Source organism: Stigmatopora argus, chromosome 14, assembly GCF_051989625.1.
Source record: "Stigmatopora argus isolate UIUO_Sarg chromosome 14, RoL_Sarg_1.0, whole genome shotgun sequence".
Classification (NCBI taxonomy): Eukaryota; Metazoa; Chordata; class Actinopteri; order Syngnathiformes; family Syngnathidae; genus Stigmatopora; species Stigmatopora argus.
The window spans coordinates 10,828,882-10,852,733 of record NC_135400.1 but is presented as its reverse complement, the minus strand read 5'-3'; the positions used below and the strand labels follow the sequence as shown (position 1 = coordinate 10,852,733).

The window sequence follows — 23,852 nt, the reverse complement described above, 5'->3', positions numbered from 1 at the left end:
GCTAAATTTACACTAATCAGTTTTTTGCACGTGTAATCCACAAGATGGAAATTTAACGTAAGTCTACATGTTACATGGTCCAAAAACAGAGGCGATTGTAATGTAACAGGAGGAACAAATTCACATACCTATTACATATACACTATTGACTGTCATGTTAGAATTGCACACATGAATTCTAAAATATATTTAATTTCCAGAGACCGTGGCTGGAGGTAAAAATACAGGATCATAGAGGTTCTTGGTTTACAACAGACTGCTGTTTTTTTCTTTTCTTAATTAAAATTACGGTGAATATAGTAGACAAAAAAATTCTAGGCCCTAAATGTAATGATATGACAACATGAGGTAATCCTAAACTGTGATAAACACTCGTAAAATTGAAAAGTAGTATACCCAACCCGATATACTATTATTTTTTTAAATTAATTCATCCCAATTAGTACTTTCTTGCTCAGCATTTTTCCTCAAGGTCGGAAATCAAATGAGTTGTCAATAGCAAATCATGTACATAATTTAAGGTGATATAACTTTTCTGGATGTTTCTTCTTCACAGTACCGACACAATATCTTTCTTCTAAAATTTTAAAATGTTGTTTGGTTTGCACTTTGCGTTGTAGCAAAGCATGCATTTTTTAAAGAAGATGTTTTCTTCTTTTTTTGTACGTTGTAGTAATGCAGGAAAGCTGGTCAAACATTCAGTGTGAGTATTATATATCTTTTACACCTTGCATAGGAGAATCAGTTAATTATGCAGATCACTGAAAGACAGTGTTTGTGTTATACTCAGATGTGTAAAATATTTAGAACACATTACATGCATCCATTTCAATGTAGATTTAGTAGACACCAATATCTTAAATTGCAAACAAAAAAAACAAAAATACATTTTCCCACAATGAATGATTAAATCAATCATATACATCAGCATGTGTAAAAAATAAATTAACAAAAATGTATTGAAGTGCTATATAGTTCTCAGCAACAACATAACAGTCACACAATGAATTCACATACAATAGCAATTGCACATCAAAAGGGACAACTTGGAAAGCAAAATATATTTGTTCTGCTTATTGCAACTATTTATTTTTTTCACCTCTACTGGTTGACAACACAATGTAAACATAGTCAACCTAGACACCTAAAGTGGCATTATCAACACATTGCATAGTGTCCCTGTGCAATTTCATATCATACATTAACATTACCCTACACGGATTACAGCCCTTTAACCACTCAACCAGTTCCTTTAATAACAATTATTTTGGTATTTTGGTCCAGGCTATCATACTCTAGTCTTTTTTTTCTCCATTATATTACGACACATGACGATGATATCATTATGCTAACTCAGATTAACCAAACTAAATAAATGGAATGTGGTTTACATGTTGTGATGGTTGCAAAATTGTTCACAGTGTTTACTACTTCAAGGTCCTTTGTATTTCATTTTAATGTAGTTTTTTTTTACTTTTTACCTGCTTGTTCAATGTCTATTTTTCTGTACATTTTTCATGTAAAACATGCAGTGTTTTTTCATAGATGTATACATATATGTATATATACACATGTGTATATATATACATATATGTGTATATACATACACATATGTATATATATACATATATGTGTATATACATACACATATGTGTATATATATATACATATATGTGTATATATATACCCGTGTATATATACATATATGTGTATATATATACACATATGTGTATATATATATACATATATGTGTGTATATATATCTATATATATATATGTATATATATATATATATATATATATATATATATATATATATATATATATATATATATATATATATTCACATATAGCACAATGACAAAGACATCCACAGGTCTCTAATATGCTAATATGCTACACACACACATTTTTAAACAGTAGGCAATGCATCTTGACAAACATGTCCAAAATTTCGGATGCAGATTATTTCTCTTCAGGCATCTATGTTTAATTTAAAAATCACATGATATGTTTGAATGCTTCTACAGTAAAAGGCAATGCATTAGGTATTTTGCTCGTCTATCAGGATGAAGGATGCTTTGAGCTCCGATTGTTTCCTTTCTCAAACTGGAGAGCACTACCAGCAGCAGATGGTATTTGAGCCCCACGTCGTCCGGTCCCACCTGAAGCTTCCGCTCTCCCCATTGAGGTGCCTCGTTTCTCATCACTTGCCTTACTCGTGTCTTTGACCTTGGAAACATCTTGCGACCCTCCCTTCATGGGCCCCAGGACCGTTTTGGCCACGCTTGTGAGCTGTGTTACGAAGCTGGCTCGGTCTCCGGGGGACATGCTGCGTGGTTTGCTGGAACAAGGAGAAGATGCATTAGAAGAAGGGGACATTGGGTTTTCTTCCAACACTTCCAGGTGTGCCCTATCCTCTTTCACCCCACGGTAACTCTTTGATGCTCTTTCCACTTTGGAGCTGATAGCAACTGGTACATTTCCTGCATTTTGGACCTGCGCTGTGGTTGGCAGTGGGGTTGCAGGACCTTTCATTTTGGTCATCTCTGTTTTTTTATCACTACCACTGATCTCTTTCTCAACAGTCTCTGTGCCTTTACGAGGTCTGGTTGACTCTGTGGTTGATCCTTTGCGAGTAACACTTTTCTCTGCGCATTTTGTTTTGTCTTCGGCACTTCCCAGAGTTTTAGTGGAAGATGTGCTTTCCATCTGTGCATCCTTCTGCTTTCTCTCTTGTGGTTGGTGGCACTTTGTTACCCCTGGAGTGGGAACTTTCTCACAAGTTTTGCTCTTAGCGACAGTCGTTCCAGAAGTTGCAATGTTTGTATTTGAAGGTCTCACCCCTGGTTTTGACTTGGTCTCAGTGGCGACTACTGGAGAAGAGCTTGTCTCAATTGCAGCTGAAATCTGTGGAACCCCTGAGGATGATAATGTTTTACTTGGGACGAGTCCGGATTCACCTGCCGTCGTTTTGGTCTCAGTATTGCATGCAGTGAGATCAGACGCCGCGGTTTGAGCATCTTTCTCGGTCACCGGTAAGACCGTGTCACGGCTGAGTGGTGATTCCTGCCTTCCAAGCCTTCTAACAGGCTTCAAACTACTGGTTTCTCCTCCCAAAGGGGGAGAAGGGGAGGAAGAGGAAGAAGGAGAAGGTGGAACAGGTCCATTCTCTCCCTCCATCTCGAGTAGACTCTGTAAGCTGTGCTCACAGTGGAAGGACTCTCTCCTGTAGTCCCCATGGGTCACCTCCAGACTGTGCTTGCGTAGGCACACCCCTCCCATCAGGGGAGAAGGTGACGAGGATGAAGATGAGGAGGAAGGTAGACCGGGCGCTCCGAGCTTCTCCGCGGATTGCACTCGTTGCAGGAGGGGGGACCTGGGTGGCTCCGCGCTCTTGGGGCGAGGACGGGCGACGGGTGGCGACGAGTGTAGCTTGACGGGGAACATCTGCGTGGTGTTGGAGCTGCCTACCGTGTGGCCGCTCAGAGGGGGAGGGGAAGACGTGGTGGGTGAGGGGGTGTGCGCTAACGGCGATAAGGGAATGTTGCCAGCAGATTTGCAGCGAGCCGAGCGGTACTGGCGGTGAAGTTTAGGCGAAAGGCCGTGCAGGGAGCTGGGCCTCATGTGGTGAGATGTGGCTGGGGAATTGGGGGTGCTTGAGGCTGTGGAACTGCTCTGTGAGGAAGTGCCTGTGGGGAGAATAACACATCAGTCCATGGTAGACAATTGTTAATAAAGCAAAAATTGTATTATTACCATTACTATTTTAGCAAATTAAATGTGACTATCCCAGAATGAACTGCCTACTCATCAAGTATTGTCTATTAATTGACTACTACTTCCACAAAAACCTCGCATTGTTCCAAAGACCGACCAGTCGCTCCCAGTCTAAGAAAAATTGCATAATTCCTAATGCTTTTCAGGACTTCACAAAACTAACCATTTAAGACATTGTATCACACAGTGAGCAGCAATTTAGAGGAAGTTTTTAAGAGGTACGAATTATTTACATACTTGTCCTTAATTATTTTTAGATGTTCTTCCACACATTGTACTTGCATTTGATGAAGGTTGAGAAAATTAATGTAGGGTATGGTAGTAATCTTATCTATTTAAATGCAACAGATTTATACTTGTTTAGTATGTAAAAAAAGTATAGTTGTTTGACTTTTGTATCATTTTCCGTTATGGGATCTATTTTTTCCACAATTGTATTTTGATTATGAATTTGATGTAATAATTAAGCACTATCAGGCATGTAGGAATGGCAATGAAAAATAATGTAGTGCTGACGATTACCCATACTAACCCACGTAAGGAGTTTCCAGAGTGGATCGATAACTCTGAGTAGGCGAGCGGGCACAAAAGCCATGGGTGGGAGATCCGGGTAGACTGTCCCCAGATGATAGGGAGCGATTCAAAGAGGATAGGCTCCGACTAGTGTGGAGCAAATTGGACTGCTTGGTTATTTTTCTGAACAGGGAACTCCGCTTCTTTCTGTAACATATCCAAAAGAAGAACAGCAATGAGGCCAATGGCGACAAGCTAAACACTGTTTATCGATTGTTTGCTCATGATTGCATTTGGCGATGAACTCACTCTTGCCCCTCTTTGGCTCCTGGCCTTTTGCTACGTCGGGCCATTTTGCATTTATAGCTCGTCTTACGTGCAGGTCCCACTTTTATGGAGGTGTTCTCAAAGGGAGTCGTTGTAACGGTCACCTTGTTTCCACTCTGGAGATTAAACATTACACATGTTAATTTACAAGCACATTATTTACCGGAGTTGCGTGGAGAGATAACTCCACCTGACCTTCAGAATGAGCTCCACCACCTCTGTATGGACAAGACCGTAAACAGACTCCCCATTTACATGAGTGATGAGATCACCGGCATTAAGTCCAGCCTCTTGGGCGGGGCCTCCATCCTCCACATGCTGAAAATAAAGCAACCGGCTTGATCAAGGAGATAACCGTGGGGTTCCTACAGCTCAAGGAAATTTAAATTCAAGCCTACTGTGGAATATAACCTGGGCAGATACCATTGGGAACAAGGTCCACGCCATGATAACTCACCCAGACCATGTGGTGTACGCTGTAAACATCACTGTCTCCGATGTAGACTCTTATTGCTCGGAGAGTAAAGCCGTACTTCTTTCCCGAGCGATGGATTGTGATCGGGGAATGGAGGACGTTAACCACCGGACAGTAATCTCGACTGGGAGACGAGTCTCGAGAGGAGGGGTTGGATGAGAGAGATCGAGGAGACATAGGGCTCGCCAGGGGGGAGGCGCCATGTTGTTCCACTGAGAAAAGGAGAATTATTAAGTTACAACATTTTAGGTTTGAGAGTTAAGGCTGTAGTGTAATATCTTACTTGCAGGAATGATGACAGATAAAGCTGTGGCAGAAGCAGATTTAATGACTTTATTTCCCGGGCGAGAGTTCCATTTTTCTCCTTCGGCCGAGAGCTGCTGGTGCCGAACTCTTCTGAGAACCAAGTCCGTGGTGGCTCCTCTGGGCCCTTGCGGCTCCGGCACCCCCAGAACTGTAGCGCTGGCTGCTAGATAAAACATTATAGCATGATGCAGGTCATCCAGAAATGGGGAATGTTTGGGTATTAAATATTTGGGTATTGGCTTTTGAAAATCAAGCCTTCACTCGTATCTTAACTCCTTCAGTGCCATTGAAAGTGATAGACATCCAATTATATGGTGTCCAATCATGCTCCTGCTGTGAATTTTGCAGAGTTTGTCACTAGTCCAATCCAGTAAATAAACAATGGATTGGATGTCCTCAATGGTCAATGGGAGAGTTAACTGTTTAAATTCGGTCATTGGGAAGGGCAGGATGAGAAAAAAATACTTTAGTGGGTACTTCACTTTTTCCCCCAAAATATTTTCAAGAAGATTCGGCCAAAGGACAAATAAATTAACCCAGAATCTGCATGTTCAAGTAAGTGTATTATTTAAAAATGTCCTGAAATTCTGGAATGACTTACTGTACATACACATACAATAAGGTCATGCATTTAATTGAATGTACTCTTCTAACCTCCAGCTGTGAACCCATTGTTTTCTTTAAGGAATGTCTTCAGATCGCTTTGAGAGGAGATGGCACCAATGGCCCCTTCCAGTGAGCTTCCCCTGGCCTTCACTTGTGGCTGGCCCCTCGATAGGGAATGTTCGGAATCAACTTCTAGAGGTGAAGCCAAGCGGTGCGTGTCCATAAGAGCCGAGAACCTCCTTCGGGCCCCAGATGGAGGACTATAGTCGCTCTCAGTGAATGAAGACTCAGAGCAGGACAAACGCTTCCTATAACAAAACAAACAATGTTTGTGCATAGTATTTATTATTATTTTTTCTCTTGAAGTCATGAACAATTATTCTGAATGCTTCGAATTAGGAAAGTCTCATTTAATTCATTCATTTTCTTTCCTGTTTTTGAGTATTTGCCACTCACATCTCGGGAGATCCGGTCCTCCAGTTCTTGTCCCTGAGCGTAAAACTACCCATGCTTTCTCTCTTGGCCATTCGATCTTCTCTTGGAACTTTGTGCTCCCGTAAAGTGACGCCTGGTGGTTTATGCTCCAGCTGTGATAAATGCTCCATGCTGCTGTACACCTGCATTTGCGGGCAATGTAAAACTAGGAGTTAATTTCTTGGTTGCATAAATGTCATCAGTGCCCACAAATTAACCCTCCCCGCTCATATGGATTGGACATCTAAATTGTGGCACTGAAAGATTTTACCTTGCTAAAGCGGGGCGAACATGAAGAAAAGCGATGCAACTCCACGGGCTCATCATCATTAGTATCATCTTCCTCGTATGAATGCACGTGATGGTAGCGCTCTGATCGTGCTGAGGAAGGAAGACAACAGGGAAGACAGCAAACTTATCACTTTTGTTGGGGTGCTGATGTGGCGTCGTACCCTCCATTCACAGCAGGAGACTTACTGTCAAAATAACTGGTGTCCTCCTCTGACTCCAGGTGAGGGATGAACTCAGCCTTTTGTCTCAGCAAGCTGTTCCAGTTCACCTCTGTGAAGAAGGAGTGCTGCTTCACTTCAAAAGCACCCCCTGCCAGGTAAAAAATTAGGGTTGGAGTCAGTGATCTCATGTACACGGAGAGAAGAGGGATTGAAGAAGAGTCAATAAATAGCAACTATTCATATATATAAAATAGAGTATCCAAAAAAAGAGGAACATTCTAAGAGACCAGTCTAACATTCTAAGCAGACAAATTCAAAGCATCACCATATTTGGTAGGTTGGGCACGTTCTTGAGTTGTGGAATCATTGACGCTCATTATCCCCAATTGAATCACTTCTTTTATTTCTTATAATAAACATATTCTAAGTTTGATAGTTATCCCTCTATTCATTATTGAGTTGCAACAAAATTCATTTTCTGACCTATGTGACATTTAACCTCATTCTCCAAAAATAATGACCTCTTCCATTTCATATTACCAATTTATACTTTAAGTTTGATAATAATCCCTTTATTAGTTCTTGAGTTCTCTTATAAGTAACCTATTTATTTGAGATTGTGGTTTAAAAGGTTTCAGGAATGTGAAACAGCGTCTAAATTTCTGACCTGTTCCTAATCGAACAAGTGGATTTGTCTGTAACAGAGAGGCGATGAGATGTTGGGCATCAAAAGGGAGCGCTTCATCTCCTTCAGGCCAGACAATGTCATCTATGGTGGATACGAAAAAGAGGAAGAAAAAATATATCTATAAAATGGTCTATATCACATTTAGATTTGAAAACGCTCGATTGATTTCTCACCTGATATGACCTGTCCAAACAGCTCCTCCGGAGTGTCTCCAAAGAAGGGCACACACCCCACCAAGAACTCATACAAGATAATACCCATCGCCCACCAGTCCACTGGCTTTCCATAACCCTGACGAAGAATGACCTCGGGAGCAATATACTCTGGAGTTCCACACACCTATTGAAAAAAATGTGTTTAATAGTTAATATTTGTTAAACTCATTTAAATTCACAGCAGAATATGCCTTTGGAAGATATGTAAGATTTGTGAACACTCCCCTACCTGTTTATCCAAGAATTCCCGAGTGTCCTTCTCGATGTGTCCTTCATATAAGTTAGTGGTAAGACTCATCAAACCCATTTTGGACAGACCAAAGTCAGTAAGCTTGATGTGGCCCATTGATGTTATAAGAAGGCTGAGTCAAAAAATGACAAATTGTCCATTTAGACACAGAGGTTTAAATTCATTGACATGATTGTCATTAAAAAAAAATGGAATTCCTATTCATTTATTGGGCAAAACGTCTTACTTGTCAGGCTTTAGGTCGCGGTGGACAATACCATAGTTATGCAAGTACTCAAGAGCAAGGACGGTTTCAGCAAAGTACATCCGGGCCATTTCCACTGGCAACGCCCCAATGTTCTTCAGCAGAGTTGCACAGTCTCCTCCTGAGAGATGGATTCTTAACTTGTTAAGTTTGTCACTGATATCAACATTAAACACTCTCAAATCATATCATCTAGTCTATTTCAAAACAATCCACACAAAGTAAAAATTGTACAGTACGAAATCACGTAGGATGGCTGTTTTAAGTGATGTTGGACATATCCAAGAACTATTATAAAGCAAATATTTGTTTCCATTAAAGCTGTTGATATACGGAACAATTGTGAAACAGAATTTTAAAAAAATGTGACTCACTCAGAGTGCTCAAAAAGATGTTTAAAAATATAGTGTTACAAAAATATACAAATCACGTATACCCATAAACAAATATACTAGAAATGTGTATATTATATTTAATGGATAGTATATTTATACTATGTGTATATGCTTTGTAATAGGATTCAAACTGTACTGTGTGGCAATCTATCATAGTTTGAGAATATTAGTTTTAAGTAGTATACATGTGTGCATATTGGAGCTTTTTGTTTTCTTATGTATATTTTCTATATTGGATTAAGGCCAATTGTTAAAATGATTTGTGCATATGTTTTTAATGAGCTTTTCTCACCTTCAACATATTCCATGACCATGCACAGGTGCCGACGGGTCTCAAAAGAACAAAACATAGACACCACAAAGGGGTTCTCCGCAAATGTGAGGATGTCTCTCTCTACAAAGGCCTGTTGGATTTGGTTCCTTAAAATCAGGTTTTGTTTGTTAATCTTCTTCATGGCAAAACGCTGTCGGGTCTCCAAGTGTCGTACCAGATACACAGCACTAAAAAAATAAAAATAAAAACCAACACAGCGATTCAAATGCAGGATTATTTTCAAATATGATCCATTATCAGTCTATTGTAGTTCATCATCATTAGTAAACTGGCTGTGCTACTTACCCATATGCCCCATGGCTAATGAGTTTGATGGTCTGGAAGTCTGCTTCACCTGGTGGTTTTATTGCTCTAATTTTACCCTTTGGATAACAAAACATTGGTTTATTATCTACGCAGAAACCTAGCTATCCAAAGACGCACAATTTTTGTGATCATGGCATTATACTTAAGCAAGGGCAGATACGTATGTACATGTATTGGTATATAAGCATGCAAATATAGTTAGGGTTGGGAAATATGGCCTAAAGGTCAAATTTCTATAATTAGCTCACCTCGGTTGAATCATCTGTTTCAGGTGTTAGAGGTCCTTCGCTGTCATAACTATCAAGGTTTACCATCTCTGAGAATGAAAATATGGCAAATCAAAATCAATTGTTTGGGTAGTTGGTTTGTACACAGTTGCAAAACTATTGTGCCACACATAAATATGTACTAAAAAGTCTGAAAGTCATCAACATCCTATCAGGTGGGTCTTTCCATCATTTTGCTTTGACTTTAATTTCGATTTTTCCCTGATAAATGTGTAATTCATTTGAACTGGGAAGGCTAGGAGCGAATCTATTGCCATAAATGGCAGCCAATGAGTGAAATCCAATTTGTTTGTTGACATGTGTGATGAAAGATACACTGCTCTACAGACATTGAAATTAAAATCCAGAATTTTTTTTAGCTACAAGTAATTAAATATTGTGTTTTGTACCACAAGTTCACACAATTACATAACAAGACAATACAGCATCCTTAAATATAGTAAGCAAGCCTTTTGTAGTAGTTGATTTAAACAAAACTGTGTAGTGTATACTCTAGGTGACCCAATACTTTTGCCTTTGTGTAGTTTATTTCTTCCCCCCTCACCTTCAATTGGATCTCTGGTGAGCCCCAACTGGCTGACAATATAACGAGGGATGTCAGTTTTCATCAGGTGACCCTCTTTGGCAACATCCTCTGCTGCTTCCAGCAGATGATAGAACGTCTCAGGGTTGAATTCCTGTATATTTTATAATAAAATCAAATGAACTGATGAATGGCTGGACAACGACTCGCCATTCATTGAACTCAATGTCTGCCAGTGACATCCTTAGTTGTCTAACCCATTTTAATTGGGATGCGAATGAACCATTTTGTTCTAAATCTCATCTGATAATTGGCTGATGGTGGGATATCCATTGTAAACATCCAGGATTGACAACCATCATTTAAAATGGTAAAATCTATCCCTATCCCTTGCGAACCATGTTAGTGATCCCCCAAAAAGATGTTTCATTTATGTCTATTGGAATGTTAGGGTCATTTGATAAATAATTTAAGTGAAAAATGATACTCCTTTAAATGTTGAATTAATCAATGTAAATAAAGTTAAAAAAACTTCTGTCTCAAATATCTTTCTATTTCCGTAATTTTGCTGTCAGCCCCAAATACAAAGTTATAAAAACTTGAATTTATTCATAAAATCATTTATTGCCCAGGCCTAATCAGAGGTCTAAGAAATTCCCGTTTGCAAATTTAAATATGTTCTTTCCATAAAGTCAATGTCAATCTCCAAAATATGCAATGTGCAGTCTCTTAATATAATGCAAAATCGGTGACATTCAGCAATTGTGAGGTTCGTGATGCCACTTCTCTGAATGTATCACCTGCCAATCAAAATCTGTGTTAATATGTAACTCATCTAGGTTGAGGAGACTGATAGACATGGCGACAGAATCCTCAGACTCCGGCATGCCACAAGGCATCTTCCACCTCTAAATCTCACCACAGTCACGGTCTGTCTGACTCAGACAGGAAGGCATCGAGGGTTAGTCACACTATGCCAGGGCAAATTTTAATCTAAATGCAAATAGCGTCCAGGTAGACAGATGGTATTTTTTCCACAAATCAGTTTCAACTGTTCGCATTTCCTGCCCCAAAATACATGGAGCATATGTCACTTTATTTATATGTAGTATATATAATGCTTAGTTGAATGAGTGAGTGTCAGTGTTTATTTAACGAATGACACGTCAAGATTTAAAATGAAGCAACAAGTGGTTTTTTTTACTTTTTTTACGTCAATTCTCAAAACACTCAATCTTACTTTTTGGAACTGCATGTCAAGATTCATATTTGTATACTTGTGCCTGTTGATATAACTGACAGTGAACAACAAATTAGTTATAAGACCATTTTTAAAGTACATTTTCTTATACAGTTTCTATCAATCCAAATACAGAATGCGCAGATCTTTTTTTCTCCAGATTCCTTTTTTCCCAACTTTTTAAAGAGAGAATCATAACAAAAGAAAGAGAAAGCATAAAACAAGTTTTACTCTTTATAGGGCATTCATTGAATGCCTTCGTTACAGTAACAAGAGTATATATAATTCATTCTTTTTAACCACTGGATTGAGAGTCATCTTACCAGACACTCCAAGAGTCTAGCAGGTCTGGAAATGATGATAAGAAGCTTTTTCACCAACTCTGTGACAAAAGCCACCTCGGAGCTCTCGGACCGTTCAAAGGCCTGCCAATTAGAACAGAGATAAAAAAAAGTTTTAATGAATAATTGTTCTATTGACAGATTTTTTGCCATGCATTTAATTCTGGTCCAAATAATGCAATTAATTCATTTTAATTGGGTTAGTAATGCATCGTATGTGGTTGTTTATTTCCACCTACGTCCTGGAGGAGCTTCTCCAGGTTTTCCTGCAGCTCAAAGAAGTAGACAGATGTGATGAGTCCCTCGCAAGATTTCATCAGGCAGTCCCTAGAGAGCTCAGCGATTTGGTGGTGGATGAAGCTGAGGACTCCGTCAGCCAGTGGCAGAACATTTTCGGGGGAGTAAGCGTGAATGAACTCTGCAAGCTTCCCTTCCATCTGTGCAGTGGCCTGGTGGAAAGAAAGGGCAAGGCGTGGTAATGGTAATGGGGGAGGCCCATCTGGACTCATTCAGTAGACAAACATACGCTAGCTCAAAGGTAAGAAAAAAAACACATTCTATTTTTAGTCCAAGCTGCTTATAATTCATTTGGTCTAAATGTTAGCTCATTGGCTACCATTGACAGTGATAGTGGTCCAATCCATTTGAAGTGGGAGGGCTTGCCAGCGAATTAGCAAAGGAATTATTGGACATATAGCGCCGTCAATGACTGCTCAAGTTCTTTTTTTAAGCAAAGTAATGAAGTTGTTTTGTCTTTCTAAACTTTGACTTTCCCTTTTTATCTATTTTTTTGTTTTTATCAGGGCTGAACAATTAATTGCAAACTTATTGGTGCCTGTGTTGCCTGTAGTTCAGCCTTACAAGGGGATTCATTATTGTATATCCTACCAGTAGAGTAGTAGTAGTAGTAGGCTTATTGCATGCGTCTATCTTTGCCATCAAGCAAGAACTTTTTAATGCATATCTCAACATCTCACCTTTGGAAATCTCTCCTTGTACACGTGGTTCATCATGACTATCTCGTTATCATAGCATGAAGAGGAGCGCCCTGGGCTGGAAGAAGTTACACAGAAATTATGATTGCAATCAAATCTTTTTAATGAAACAGAACAGAAACAAGCGATACTCTGAGACAAAAGCATGCCTACACAGTTGTTACAGTTATTGCATATTGCAGTTGCAATGCCATGCAAATTTACTGTCTGTTATCTATCATTCATGATGCTGCTGACCTGAGACTGCGGGAGCGCGGACGCGCATGTGGAGAGGAGCGTCCACCATCATCATCTGTGATGCTCTCCGAGCTTCCAAAGTGCTTGGATAGGAAATGAAGCTCATCCATGGTGGGCTGGAAGGGCAGCTGGTGCAGCCGCTCCTGAGAGGAGCTGGACGACTGGAGAATAGCGAAACATGGGAGAAACGGGACAGTGGGGAGGCAGAGAAGGAAACACATGGGCATAGAGGACGGAAGGGGAGGCACATGTTGAATGTTGAAAAGGAAGGGAAACAAGAATTGGGTTGTTCATGGGGCGAGAAAAACAGTAGGAGAGGATGTATGAAAACAAACAAAGCAAAATACTGTTTGAATACATGCAGAAAGACAATGACACTTTGACCCCTTACACATAACTGAATGATCATATGAACCACCCATCTATGTTTTTATTTTTTATAAAGAATATATTTCCATATTAATGAATAGTAATCTATATTTATTCATAGACAAGGGAAACACATTTATCTAGCACAATACAACAAAAGGTCATTGAAAGTGCTTGTCATCGAATCCACTAACAAGATTATGCATAATAATAAAGATACTTAAAAAAAAAGTGAAAAATGGGATAAAAAAATTAAAATCAATGAACAGTATATCTTGTTGCAAAGTTCTACAAAACTGCAGTTACATTATTGTACATGGGTAAGTTAATAGCTTTCTGACAATATCAGCATTGAAGTCTATTTTTATTTTTGTGATGAGGAAAGAACCTCCATAGGAAATAACTACTTGGTGCATGGACCATAAAAAGCAGTCAGTCAGTGAATGCATTTCTGTCCTAGTTAAAATCCTGTGCCACCCTTGCTATGTCCTACTTGTTCCACCAGCGTGCTATTAATGACTCCCGCTCTCCTCCTTTTTCATCCAATGACAGCCATATGGCAAGCAGCCTCCTTAGCCCAAGACATGAACTTACGCAATGAACAATCCCAAAGCAAAGTGGGGTTATTACTCCAACGGCTTTGCATAGTCCAAATGTTAGATCATCAGCTCTATAAACCCAGTTATTGGCTGGTTAACACTCCAAACTGATCAATCATTGCTGTCTTTAATTTACCACAATGAAGGATGAACAGAATTGGCAGGTGGATGGAAAATAGGAGGATTTCTTTCAAAGTCCCTAATCGTTTAATTTTGTGCCTCTTTTGCTTGAAATTGAGGATTACGGAAAGATAACGGTTTCTAATCAGTTACTTACCGTTGAGCTGGGAGTATTTGTGCCATAACCAGATGAAGGCAAAGATGCTAAAGACCAACGCCGTCCATCAGCTCTGTTGAAACCACAAATGCAAAATTTAAAGGCGTCATGTGTACTTAAGCTAATATTATCACTAGAAAAAAAATGAGATTTGGAAGTTGCAACAGTGTAAATTGGCTATGTGGCCTTTATAAAAATAGGATGGAAAAAAACAACACAATAAATATTATGTGGAGGGCTTTGCTTTTCAGAGCATCCCCATAATTAAAGTGTGTGCCATATTCGTGCACATGATCCATGCACCACAACAAAGCCACCTGTCCACTCACACGGGTGAGGAGTCAGTAAACACAGGGTGGCTGTGGTTGTAATGGTTTGGCCCAATCACACATGAGTCAGCCTCTTTGCTTGCCAGAAGCTTTGAGTGCAACAAGAGAGGCAAGTGGCCTGTTTGCCAGCATGTGTAGGACTTCACACAACAACACCTCCTGGATCATTTATCCGGTGGGGATTTGTCGTCCTCCCTCCCCACGCGCTCTCGTTCCCTTTACAAATCATAACATAAACAAGAAAGAGCAAACGTTGCAAATGGAAGCACTGTAAGGAGAGTGACCTTCTGCAAGAGGAAAAGGAGAAGTGAGCAGGGTTGCTAGGAGAGAAGTTTCTCGGACTGTCCAGTGGACTGCTTCCTGCAGGGATGACAAGAATTAAGAAACACAAGTCATAAATAGGAATAAATGATTTACTGGTACGTATCCAAATGTAGCACTTAAGTATACTGATGGGGTTGTCAAAATGAGCGTAAAATTTCAAAGTATCAATATTGAAATGTATCCATTTATCACATTTAATTGTAAAAAATCAAAATAAATACGATTTATTGTTGTTTTTAATCCCGCTATTTATTAATTAATGTTATAATTGTTGACATTTGTTTTACTTGTGGAGAAATTTGGCTTGGCACTAGTCTTAATAGTAATGGTGTAAATATTTGTTAATTCCTAGTAAATACAAAAAAATGTTTTATATCATTTGTTATCTTGACAAAGGTATTGTGCATTTTTTTATATCAATATTTTGTTGAAAATTTTATTATTGTGGCCGTCTCATAGTTTGATGCCGTAAGCCATTCTTACCCCATTGCTAGCATTGACATCGATAGTCGATTGTCTACTGATGATGAACAGATTCAAATTCACAGCAGAATAATGAAAACACCCCCGTGATAGGATGTCAGTCATTGTCTATACTTAAAGTGGAAACCATAGGTCATTTATTTCTTATTTAATCCGTTTGAAATTCACAAAAAAATACGATGGAAAAATATTCTTTCATGGAGACATTCAACCTTTTTCTGATGTTCATACCAGCCTGAACAATTGCCGATTTTATGTCCAATCGCAAGCGTCTGTACTTACCAAGGTGTCCAGGGAGAGGTAGAGGAGAGTGTGGTCGAGGAAGAGTGGGGGAGGTGGTTGTCAAGATTAGACTCTTCCTGTTGCTTGTTCGACAGCTGCAGGTAAAAGCAGAAACATATACGTACAGTACATTACAAAAATGAAAGCTCCAAAGCTTCATTAATTTGAGTTTTCAGTTCCCAAACATTTAATGAAGGTTTGTACATGGAAAAGTGATGGAACACTGTGGTAAAGATGACCCTATCCCAATTTGTTAAAGCCACAAAGGGTGGTTAATGATAATTTGTTAATAAAAAAAATCTGTTGATCAGTTTGATAATTGAATCCTGTTTTTATTTTTGCTTAACACAATGTCCCAACTTATTTGGAATTGGGGTTGAATATATTTTTGTATATTGTAAAATAGTCTGCCTTGTCTAGGGACTTTCACTGTAGCAGTAGAAATATCCATCAAACATGGTTGCATTTACTGCTTTTAGGAAGCATGTATCCTCAGTTGTGTCCTCCTATGAGGGAGAAAGTGAAAAGTACATGAGCGATAGGATCAAACAGAATACTAGTTCCAATACATTGAGGGAGGAACGATGAGAAAAGGCTTTTGAAATTCAAGTGCCGCTGGACCCCTACCATTCTGAAATCTCTTGGTGGAAAAGTAGCACTTAAAAACAAAACAAAAAAGACATTCTCTAGGGTAATTCACATTGCTGCCCTGGAGTGGTCTGATGGCTTGAACAGTTACAAAGAATGTTTGTGCGTTCAGAAGACAACCACACACACACACAATAATATGTCGCTATCACCTTAAATGACAGCTTCAAAAGACAACAACATCAAATAGACAAAGAAGTGTCTTAGAATTGAAACACAGATGGTTCTCATTGTCAATCTTGCCCATAGGTACGAATGGGGTTTGAACCCATGATCTTTGGTTTACGAGACCAACGCCTTACCACTTGGCCACCGCACCTCTGACACAGTACCAAATGTCAGGCGTAATCTAATTGCTTTTGTTAAATGAGTACATATCCACTTTAAAGTATCACAACACAATGTTATTGTTTTTAAAATGGCGTAGAAGTAATGAGTGGACAATTTCCCTCCTAGCTGTGCATGAATGTCATAAAAGAAGGACTCGGGAGGCGAAAAGAAAGTATCAGGAGCCAATACAAAAGGAAGAAAGAATGAGTGTGGCAGTAAAAGCTAGAATGCGTGCCGTGTAAACTCATGCAACCTCGACAAGTGGAGTCCTAATGGGAGTGATATCACCCGAGGGCCCTTCACTCTATCTCAGCCTTTTTATCCTTCACCTCTTGCATAACCTCCCACTTTTTCCACCCTCTGTGCGTTCATCATCCTTAGATGTCTCACTTGTTCACATCTTGGTACGCATATCTCGATACTCATTGCCAACAGCACGTTAAGCCGTCAACTCGTTTATGACATTTAATCATGTTCAGGAAATTTCCCTCAGCAAATACATTAAAATCAGCATCACCTCTATTGGGTATGTGACTATTGTTGACAATTTAAGAATCTTAGCTCATTCTTCAGTGCCACTGATGGCGATGGACGTCCAACCCATTTGGATTTGGACGGGCAAATGAACTAATGAACAAAATGCACTACAGCGCTACGACCGTATTTCATAGTACACTGGTGAGTGTTCGCAGAAAATGAAGGCGGCGCAGCAAATAGGCAACAAGGGATTATGTGCCATTTTTCCTCAAAATGGTTATGGTGTTGAGGGTTCTTTTATTTCCCACAGCTCCCATTTGTGCACTTAAAGATGAGTAAAAAGCTTTTACTGTAGGCAACGGAAACAACCAATGGATAAAGACGAAAGCAAATGTGGACTGTTATATAACATCTTCAGCATACTTAGAGATTTTCCAAGAAAGGAAGACTAGTAAGGGTCTGTGACTTTGTCTCAGTCCAATTGGAATGGACACCTAGGCCCGTCAATGGAAGTTAAACATGCTCACTCAATGCCATCTAACCCAGTTATATATATGGAATTGATAAACTATGTCACTGTTAATGGCAGTGAGTGGCAGGGAATGAGTTAATTTAACTAAAACGCTAAGATTGTTTGTTTGTTGTGCGTTTACGTTAAGGAATAAACTCTTAAATGACATTTATTTCAGGTGGTGGAGGTAAAATGGAAAGGCAAGATGGATGGAAGAGGGTTTGATTCCGATATGAGTAGTATTCATAGAGAAGATGGTCAGTGGGGACGTAGGCGGACCCCATGGGAAAGATTTAACACCATGAGGCGGTGGAATAAAGTGATAAATTGTTAGGCTGGAGAAAAATGAAAATCCATTCGGGTTGTTTTTCCACAGGAGTTCCATAAAGTATAAGGTTATTACAGCTGCAAGAAGAGACTATGGGAGAGCTATGTCGTAAATCTTCCAACGGCCAACTTAACCACTTGCCGTATGTCTGTGGGGACAATTTATATTGTTCGGTTGCACTGCGCCCTGAATGCGTTTGATGGACGTGCGGTTGGGTGTTTCAAAATTGAACTCCTCCATTTATCCCTTTCGGCCCTTCCGCAGGGACACTGCACTTGTCCGTGATGAAAGCAGCAGATAAAGAGTGAAATTGAATGTGTGCTTCTCTGATAAATTCTAGATTACGTGGCAGAAAATAATGTTGAATTTGGATGTTGATAAAAAATAAAATTGGTACGCTTATTCCAAAATTGCTGCCAATTTCTTTTCCTCGCTTGTCACATTTTTCCTCGACGGCATACCTCCTAAGTATGTTGTTACTGCTTGTACAGAATTAGAACCACTCAGCCACCGGGCTGCCCTGTGTTAAATCATTTAAAATATTTCTGAATATAATAAATAATACGTCCCCCTCACAGTTCTGAGTTCGAGGGTTCAATTCCCTGTTGGGTTCCGACCTTCGTGTGTGGAGTTTGCACGTCCTCCCTGCGCTGGTTTGCTTTTTAAACTGCAAATTATTTAGAACCATTTAATAACAACTGAGACTAAGCCGCATTACAGGCTTTCAGCACCAAGGGCAGCGTCCGGAGTTCGACAGGCTCCCAAACATCTCTCCACCTTCCCACCCACACATTTCGCACCACAAACACTTTTGCACTTGTTCAGTTATAACAAAAAAAAATGAGTGAAGAAAATAGCATAAGAGAATTGAGGAGAATTAACACTCACCTGCTGCTCTTGCGAGGCAGAGGCAAATCCTTCTGGATAAAAGATAAACACAATAGAAAAGAGATCAGGTAAAGAAAAATACATAATTTATTGCAGCTTAATATGTAATATGTATACTATTCAGAGAATATGAGCAGAAGAAGAAAATGTAGATTAAAAAAAACAGTGACCAGTTATAGATGGCCTATCTATTCGGAGTGGATGATTTATTTATGTTCTCCTGTCACATGGAGGTTAAAATTGTTACGGTTCTCTTAGGCATGTATTGACGACCTGGTTACCACAGACCAGGTAATTATTAGCTTAATGTTTACATATGTGTGTGAGTGTAGTATGTGGTCAACAAATACCGCTTGGTGCTGAGTGTCATCACAAAAAAACCATAGTTTTCTTCCTTTTAATCATAGCACGTCTGTGGATGGACTTTCCTTAAACCAGCATGTCCCTGACGCTTTACAATATACTATGTTAACAAATCCTTCCTCACAAAGACGTCTAAATATTATAGCCACTGATCCCTCTACACTTTGTCCTTCATTGATCAGCTTAATTGAACCTGAGTCGACAGAGCCCAAGAGAGGATGATTTCCAAAAGCCCCGCCATAGATTTTGCACCTATGAAGATAACCGCAAAACAAGACTGAAAATGGCAGTGCAAAAAGAATCCCCATTGGTGTAGTGCTTGGAGGCATTCACGTGCAGTAATATGGAAACTGAGAGTGCATCTCCAGTTTATATCGTCACATACACACACATTTCAAATGTAATCAAGTCTGCTAATGGCAAAACCCTAAATTCATGTTCATCATTTTAAGACAATGCATCATGTTTGGCCCCTCACCCCTAACTGCATGGGAGGGGGGTGTTTCACCATATGGTGCACAAAGAATTGTGTGTGTGTGAAAGATGAAGAGAGCAAGCGACAGTTGGCTTGATGAGACCCAAGGGAGTGACAAAGCAAGCCAATCAAATGTCAACAAATAATTCTATCCTATTTGCTCATGTAACATCAGAAGAGCTAAGTCGCCCACCCCCAATTTTTGGATATGTCCATAACTTCCGCCAGACATTCCCCCACCTCATCCAACAATGACTTTGTAATAAGCCTGACAAAATGATGATGAATTTCCCCGCAGCCCTTGATATACATCATGGCAGCACGACGAGGAGCCGAGACACGAAATCATCAGTGCATTTCACTACTAATCTTTCCTTGGTACCTTTCTATTCTCTACGCTGTAATAGGGGTCAATTTCCATTAACCAGCTTCAAAGTACAATTATGAGCCTTTGCGAGCAATCTTAATTTGTGGCTGGCATATCACTAACACCCCGTATAAATGAAAATAAATGTACAGTGATGTGCGCACATGCGCAGAAGAGGCTGCGCTCCGCCCGGCAGGCTGCTCATCTCTACTCCGTACAGATGACTGAATCATGCAGAGATTGAGGGTGGGGGGTGTATGACCCATGATTAAGCGGGAAGCTTCAGAATGGATGAGCACAGTGGTTTGGAGCAGCACGCAGTTGGTACAATTCATTAGCGACATTTTGTCAAACACTGTTTGGCCTACATATGCTCATCTATTCATATTTACGATACTACTGGGAAAGGTAAGCATCACAGGGAAAAAAAAGCGAAAACATCTCCCTCCTCCCCTTCACCGTTGGGCTCACATAGGAAATTACATTTTAACAGTGAATTAACTAGTTGGTTGCCACTGATGGCGATAGACGTCCAATCTTTTTGAACTGGGAGGCCTGGCAGCGAATGAACATTCGCCATTAAGTGCAATGGCAATGAAAGAGTTAGTAAACTTCATATGGAATGAATTTATATTTTAAAAACAACGACTACTTTACAAAATGCCTAGTTTGTGCTGCTTAAAACTGTTGGATTTTACATTTGGGGTGATGTACGTATTTTTCCTGTTGCTTTTCATGTGTTTAAAGCATTATTGATTCTTACTGTTGTTGTGCAGTTATATTTAAATGTTGCTTTGCATATTTAGATGAGTTTTTCATGTGATTGTTCCAATAACACTGACAAGTTTTACAGTGTTAGGATGATAATTAAATGGCTGATTAAATGTTGAGCGATGAGTACACAGTAAGAACCGCTCCATGTCAATCATGCGTTTTATTCATTCAACCCTTGGCGGTCAATGAAGCACGAACGTGACAACCATGCTTCTAATTGAAATGAATTGGATGGCTATCGTTGTCAATAAGTTAAATACTTTGAAAGTAAAATAGAAAATCCACTCTAATGTATTATTGGGTGCAATTAGCAGAGGATGTTGGAGATTTTATTCATCTATTTGATTAATTTAGGTATTATTTTTATACTTGAGACATGTGATGTCCATGTTTGTGATCATTCTCTCAGGGTAAATCGTTAAGGAGAAAAAAGTTGAGATAAGGATAAATGGGTTGGGCTTCTATCGCAGTCAATGGGAGCCAATGAAGGAAAAAGAATAACAAGAGATGGATAAAGCTTAAAAGAAGTTGAAAATTTGTTGCATGTAGGACAAAAGTAATGAATCTAAAGTTGAAATTTTAAATAGCATCTTCGTCCGCCTACTTCTGCTGTCACCACCCAACCAAATACTACAGAGCACTAAAGACACAAAGAAGCCAACTCTCATGGGATAATCTCATGAATACCTGATTAGATAATAAATGTCTTTTTGCCAACAAAAAAGTAACCACATCAACACGAACTTGAATGAATAATTTGTGAATATTTCTCAATAAAAATGAGATAATTAATTCATGAAATCGGTATATCGAGCAGGCCTAGGAAGGCTACGTTTCTAAGATCACGTCACAGAAAGGCGATGTCCGGCATGAGCTCACCTGCAACCTCCGACGTCGTATTATACCCGAGTCATCCATGTCTTGATGAAGTGCAAATGACAATAAAATCGTCAGCTCGTCGGCTCCTTTTTTGTGCGTTTTGTCTGTGGGGGGACTGCACCGCAAGTCCTGAGCCGCGAGGTCCGATGTCACGTCGAGGAGGAGCACGAAATGACACAAATGTCACGCAGCCCCATTGTGTCTGCTCTAAGAAGACATTGAGGAGAAGCTCACTGTTGACAGTCGTGCGGTTGTTGTCCGAGCATCTTTGACGAGCAGCCGGAGGTCTTCCCGTCCGATACCGAGACTCTCCTCATTTGAGCTCCTGACTCCTATGGAGAAGCGCTCACTCGGTTCTGACTTGTCCTGCTGTGTCACAACGGCATCCACAAGAAACGCGAGATTCTTTCCACGCGAGAATTGCGACTTGGAAAGCCCAGCTGGGGCAAATGTCTATATGACGCCCCGCAGTCAGAAGATATTATACCTATTTATGTATCCTGGAGTTCCTCGCTCAGTCAGACGCATAATTCCCCTATCGATTCAAATGAACGATCATTTTTTTAATGGCGTTTCCCCCTCTCGTTGGGTGGTCCAACCTCACTTCCAATAGAACTGGGCAAGCTGGAGCAGAAGCAGCAACGCGATATTTGTGTGACTCTTTCCTGGGATTCCCTTTCGCCCCTCCTCTTCCTCCCCCTTCCTCCCCCATCCTCCACGCACACCCCTCGCAATACCGTATTGGAGCTACACGCAATGACGCGTCGCTCCTGTTGTCGATTTCGTTCACACTTGTTTTGCACCGGGTTGCATGTAACTGGCTCAGGGAGCGAAAATCAGCACCATAGATAGTGACACTGGATAGCTAAACAGAAAGATGGAGGGAGAGAGAAAGAGAGAGGGGGCTGTAGGACAGGAAGGATGGATAGATGGCTGGATGGATGGATGGATGGATAGTGAATGATGGATAGATGGATGGGTTGCAAATAACTGGCTCAGGGAGCGAAATTCAGCACCATAGATAGTGACACTGGCTAGCTAAACAGAAAGATGGAGAGAGGGAGGAAGAGAGAGAAAGAGAGGGGGGCTGTAGGACAGGAAGGATAGATAGATGGATGGATGGATGGATGGATGGATGGATGGATGGATGGATGGATGGATGATGGATGGATGGATGGATGGTGAATGATGGATAGATGGATGGGTTGCAAATAACTGGCTCAGGGAGCAAAATTCAGCACCATAGATAGTGACACTGGCTAGCTAAACAGAAAGATGGAGAGAGGGAGGAAGAGAGAGAGAGAGAGAGAGAGAGAGGGAGAGAGGGAGGGAGGGAGAGAGGGATGTAGGACAGGAAGGATGGATAGATAGATGGGTGATGGATGATGGATGATGGATGATGGATGATGGATGATGGATGATGGATGATGGATGATGGATGATGGATGATGGATGATGGATGATGGATGATGGATGATGGATGATGGATGATGGATGATGGAGGATGGATGGATGGATGATGGATGGATGGGTTGCATGTAACTGGCTCGTAAACAAACCTTGAGGTATTTGTAAAAAAAATTGAAGATCAAGGGATCATCATCATTTTTATCAACACTGTTGTAGTACTAACTAGTCGCAAGTGTAAACTATAGTACAACACAATATAATAACATGTCCTAATACTTGGTCTATTTTATAGCTTCTAAAAAATAGACCGAGGTCATTGGTATTGCATAATGCTTGAAAGGGGATTACTAGGTCTTTTACACAGATTTTTTTTCTCTATAACACATTGTCACCAGATTTTGAGAGCCAACTGGACAGATTGGCTACAAAGATTTTTTTAAATGCTCTATAAATGTTTTTCATGTAAAAATAACCTAATTCAATAACATTGAGACATGAATGATTCAAGAAACTAGGGACTCAAAAAATATGACCTTGGCTTTATCAAAGGTTTGACAAAGAAAAAAAATGAACCTTCAATTTGACAGTATTGGTGACAAAATGTACTCAGCGATATGACCAGGAAAAATCTCCAGTAAGCAGGCTGTTGTGTGTCAGATTAAATGGAACCGTGAGAGCCAGCTGGTTGGCCGTGTTTACATTGGGGCTTTGTTTTTGTGGCCTGTTTGCAAGCTGTGTAAACCCCAACAAC

General features: G+C 40.0%; 1 protein-coding gene and 1 non-coding gene across 5 annotated transcripts; both read right to left on the bottom strand.

Moving 5' to 3' along the window:
* Window positions 1–1,840: 1,840 nt before the first annotated feature.
* LOC144088560 (microtubule-associated serine/threonine-protein kinase 1-like) lies at window positions 1,841–22,297 on the bottom strand. 4 transcript variants are annotated; one of them, XM_077619037.1, is made up of 28 exons: window positions 21,926–22,297; window positions 21,692–21,820; window positions 18,834–18,865; window positions 15,652–15,746; window positions 14,847–14,922; window positions 14,234–14,306; window positions 12,989–13,149; window positions 12,734–12,809; window positions 11,996–12,205; window positions 11,739–11,840; window positions 10,197–10,329; window positions 9,614–9,681; window positions 9,345–9,421; window positions 9,018–9,226; window positions 8,313–8,451; window positions 8,066–8,198; window positions 7,795–7,960; window positions 7,601–7,702; window positions 6,959–7,081; window positions 6,753–6,862; window positions 6,464–6,624; window positions 6,056–6,315; window positions 5,379–5,564; window positions 5,078–5,307; window positions 4,816–4,938; window positions 4,603–4,736; window positions 4,313–4,500; window positions 1,841–3,692 (listed from the first exon to the last, which is right to left on the bottom strand). In XM_077619037.1, exons 2-28 carry the CDS (start codon window positions 21,728–21,730, stop codon window positions 2,065–2,067), a joined length of 5,034 nt encoding a protein of 1,677 aa, XP_077475163.1. In that variant the 5' UTR covers window positions 21,731–21,820; window positions 21,926–22,297; the 3' UTR covers window positions 1,841–2,064. The 4 variants fall into 4 exon arrangements, with proteins under 4 accessions (XP_077475163.1, XP_077475164.1, XP_077475165.1 ...); XM_077619038.1 differs by having other exon boundaries at window positions 5,379–5,561; window positions 21,692–22,297; XM_077619039.1 differs by having other exon boundaries at window positions 18,834–18,862; window positions 21,692–22,297.
* Window positions 16,547–16,618, bottom strand: trnat-cgu (transfer RNA threonine (anticodon CGU)). Its single transcript has one exon. It is a non-coding gene; the product is annotated as a tRNA-Thr (tRNA).
* Window positions 22,298–23,852: the final 1,555 nt, after the last annotated feature.

Excerpts from the sequence above, each read along its gene's own strand:
- LOC144088560 (XM_077619037.1), bottom strand. The coding sequence starts at position 21,730 with ATGGATGACTCGGGTATAATACGACGTCGGAGGTTGCAG. Across the intron at positions 7,703-7,794 it reads GTTTGGACAGGTCATATCAG|ATGACATTGTCTGGCCTGAA; the intron begins GTGAGAAATCAA and ends TATCCACCATAG. Across the intron at positions 6,625-6,752 it reads GTTCGCCCCGCTTTAGCAAG|GTGTACAGCAGCATGGAGCA; the intron begins GTAAAATCTTTC and ends CCGCAAATGCAG.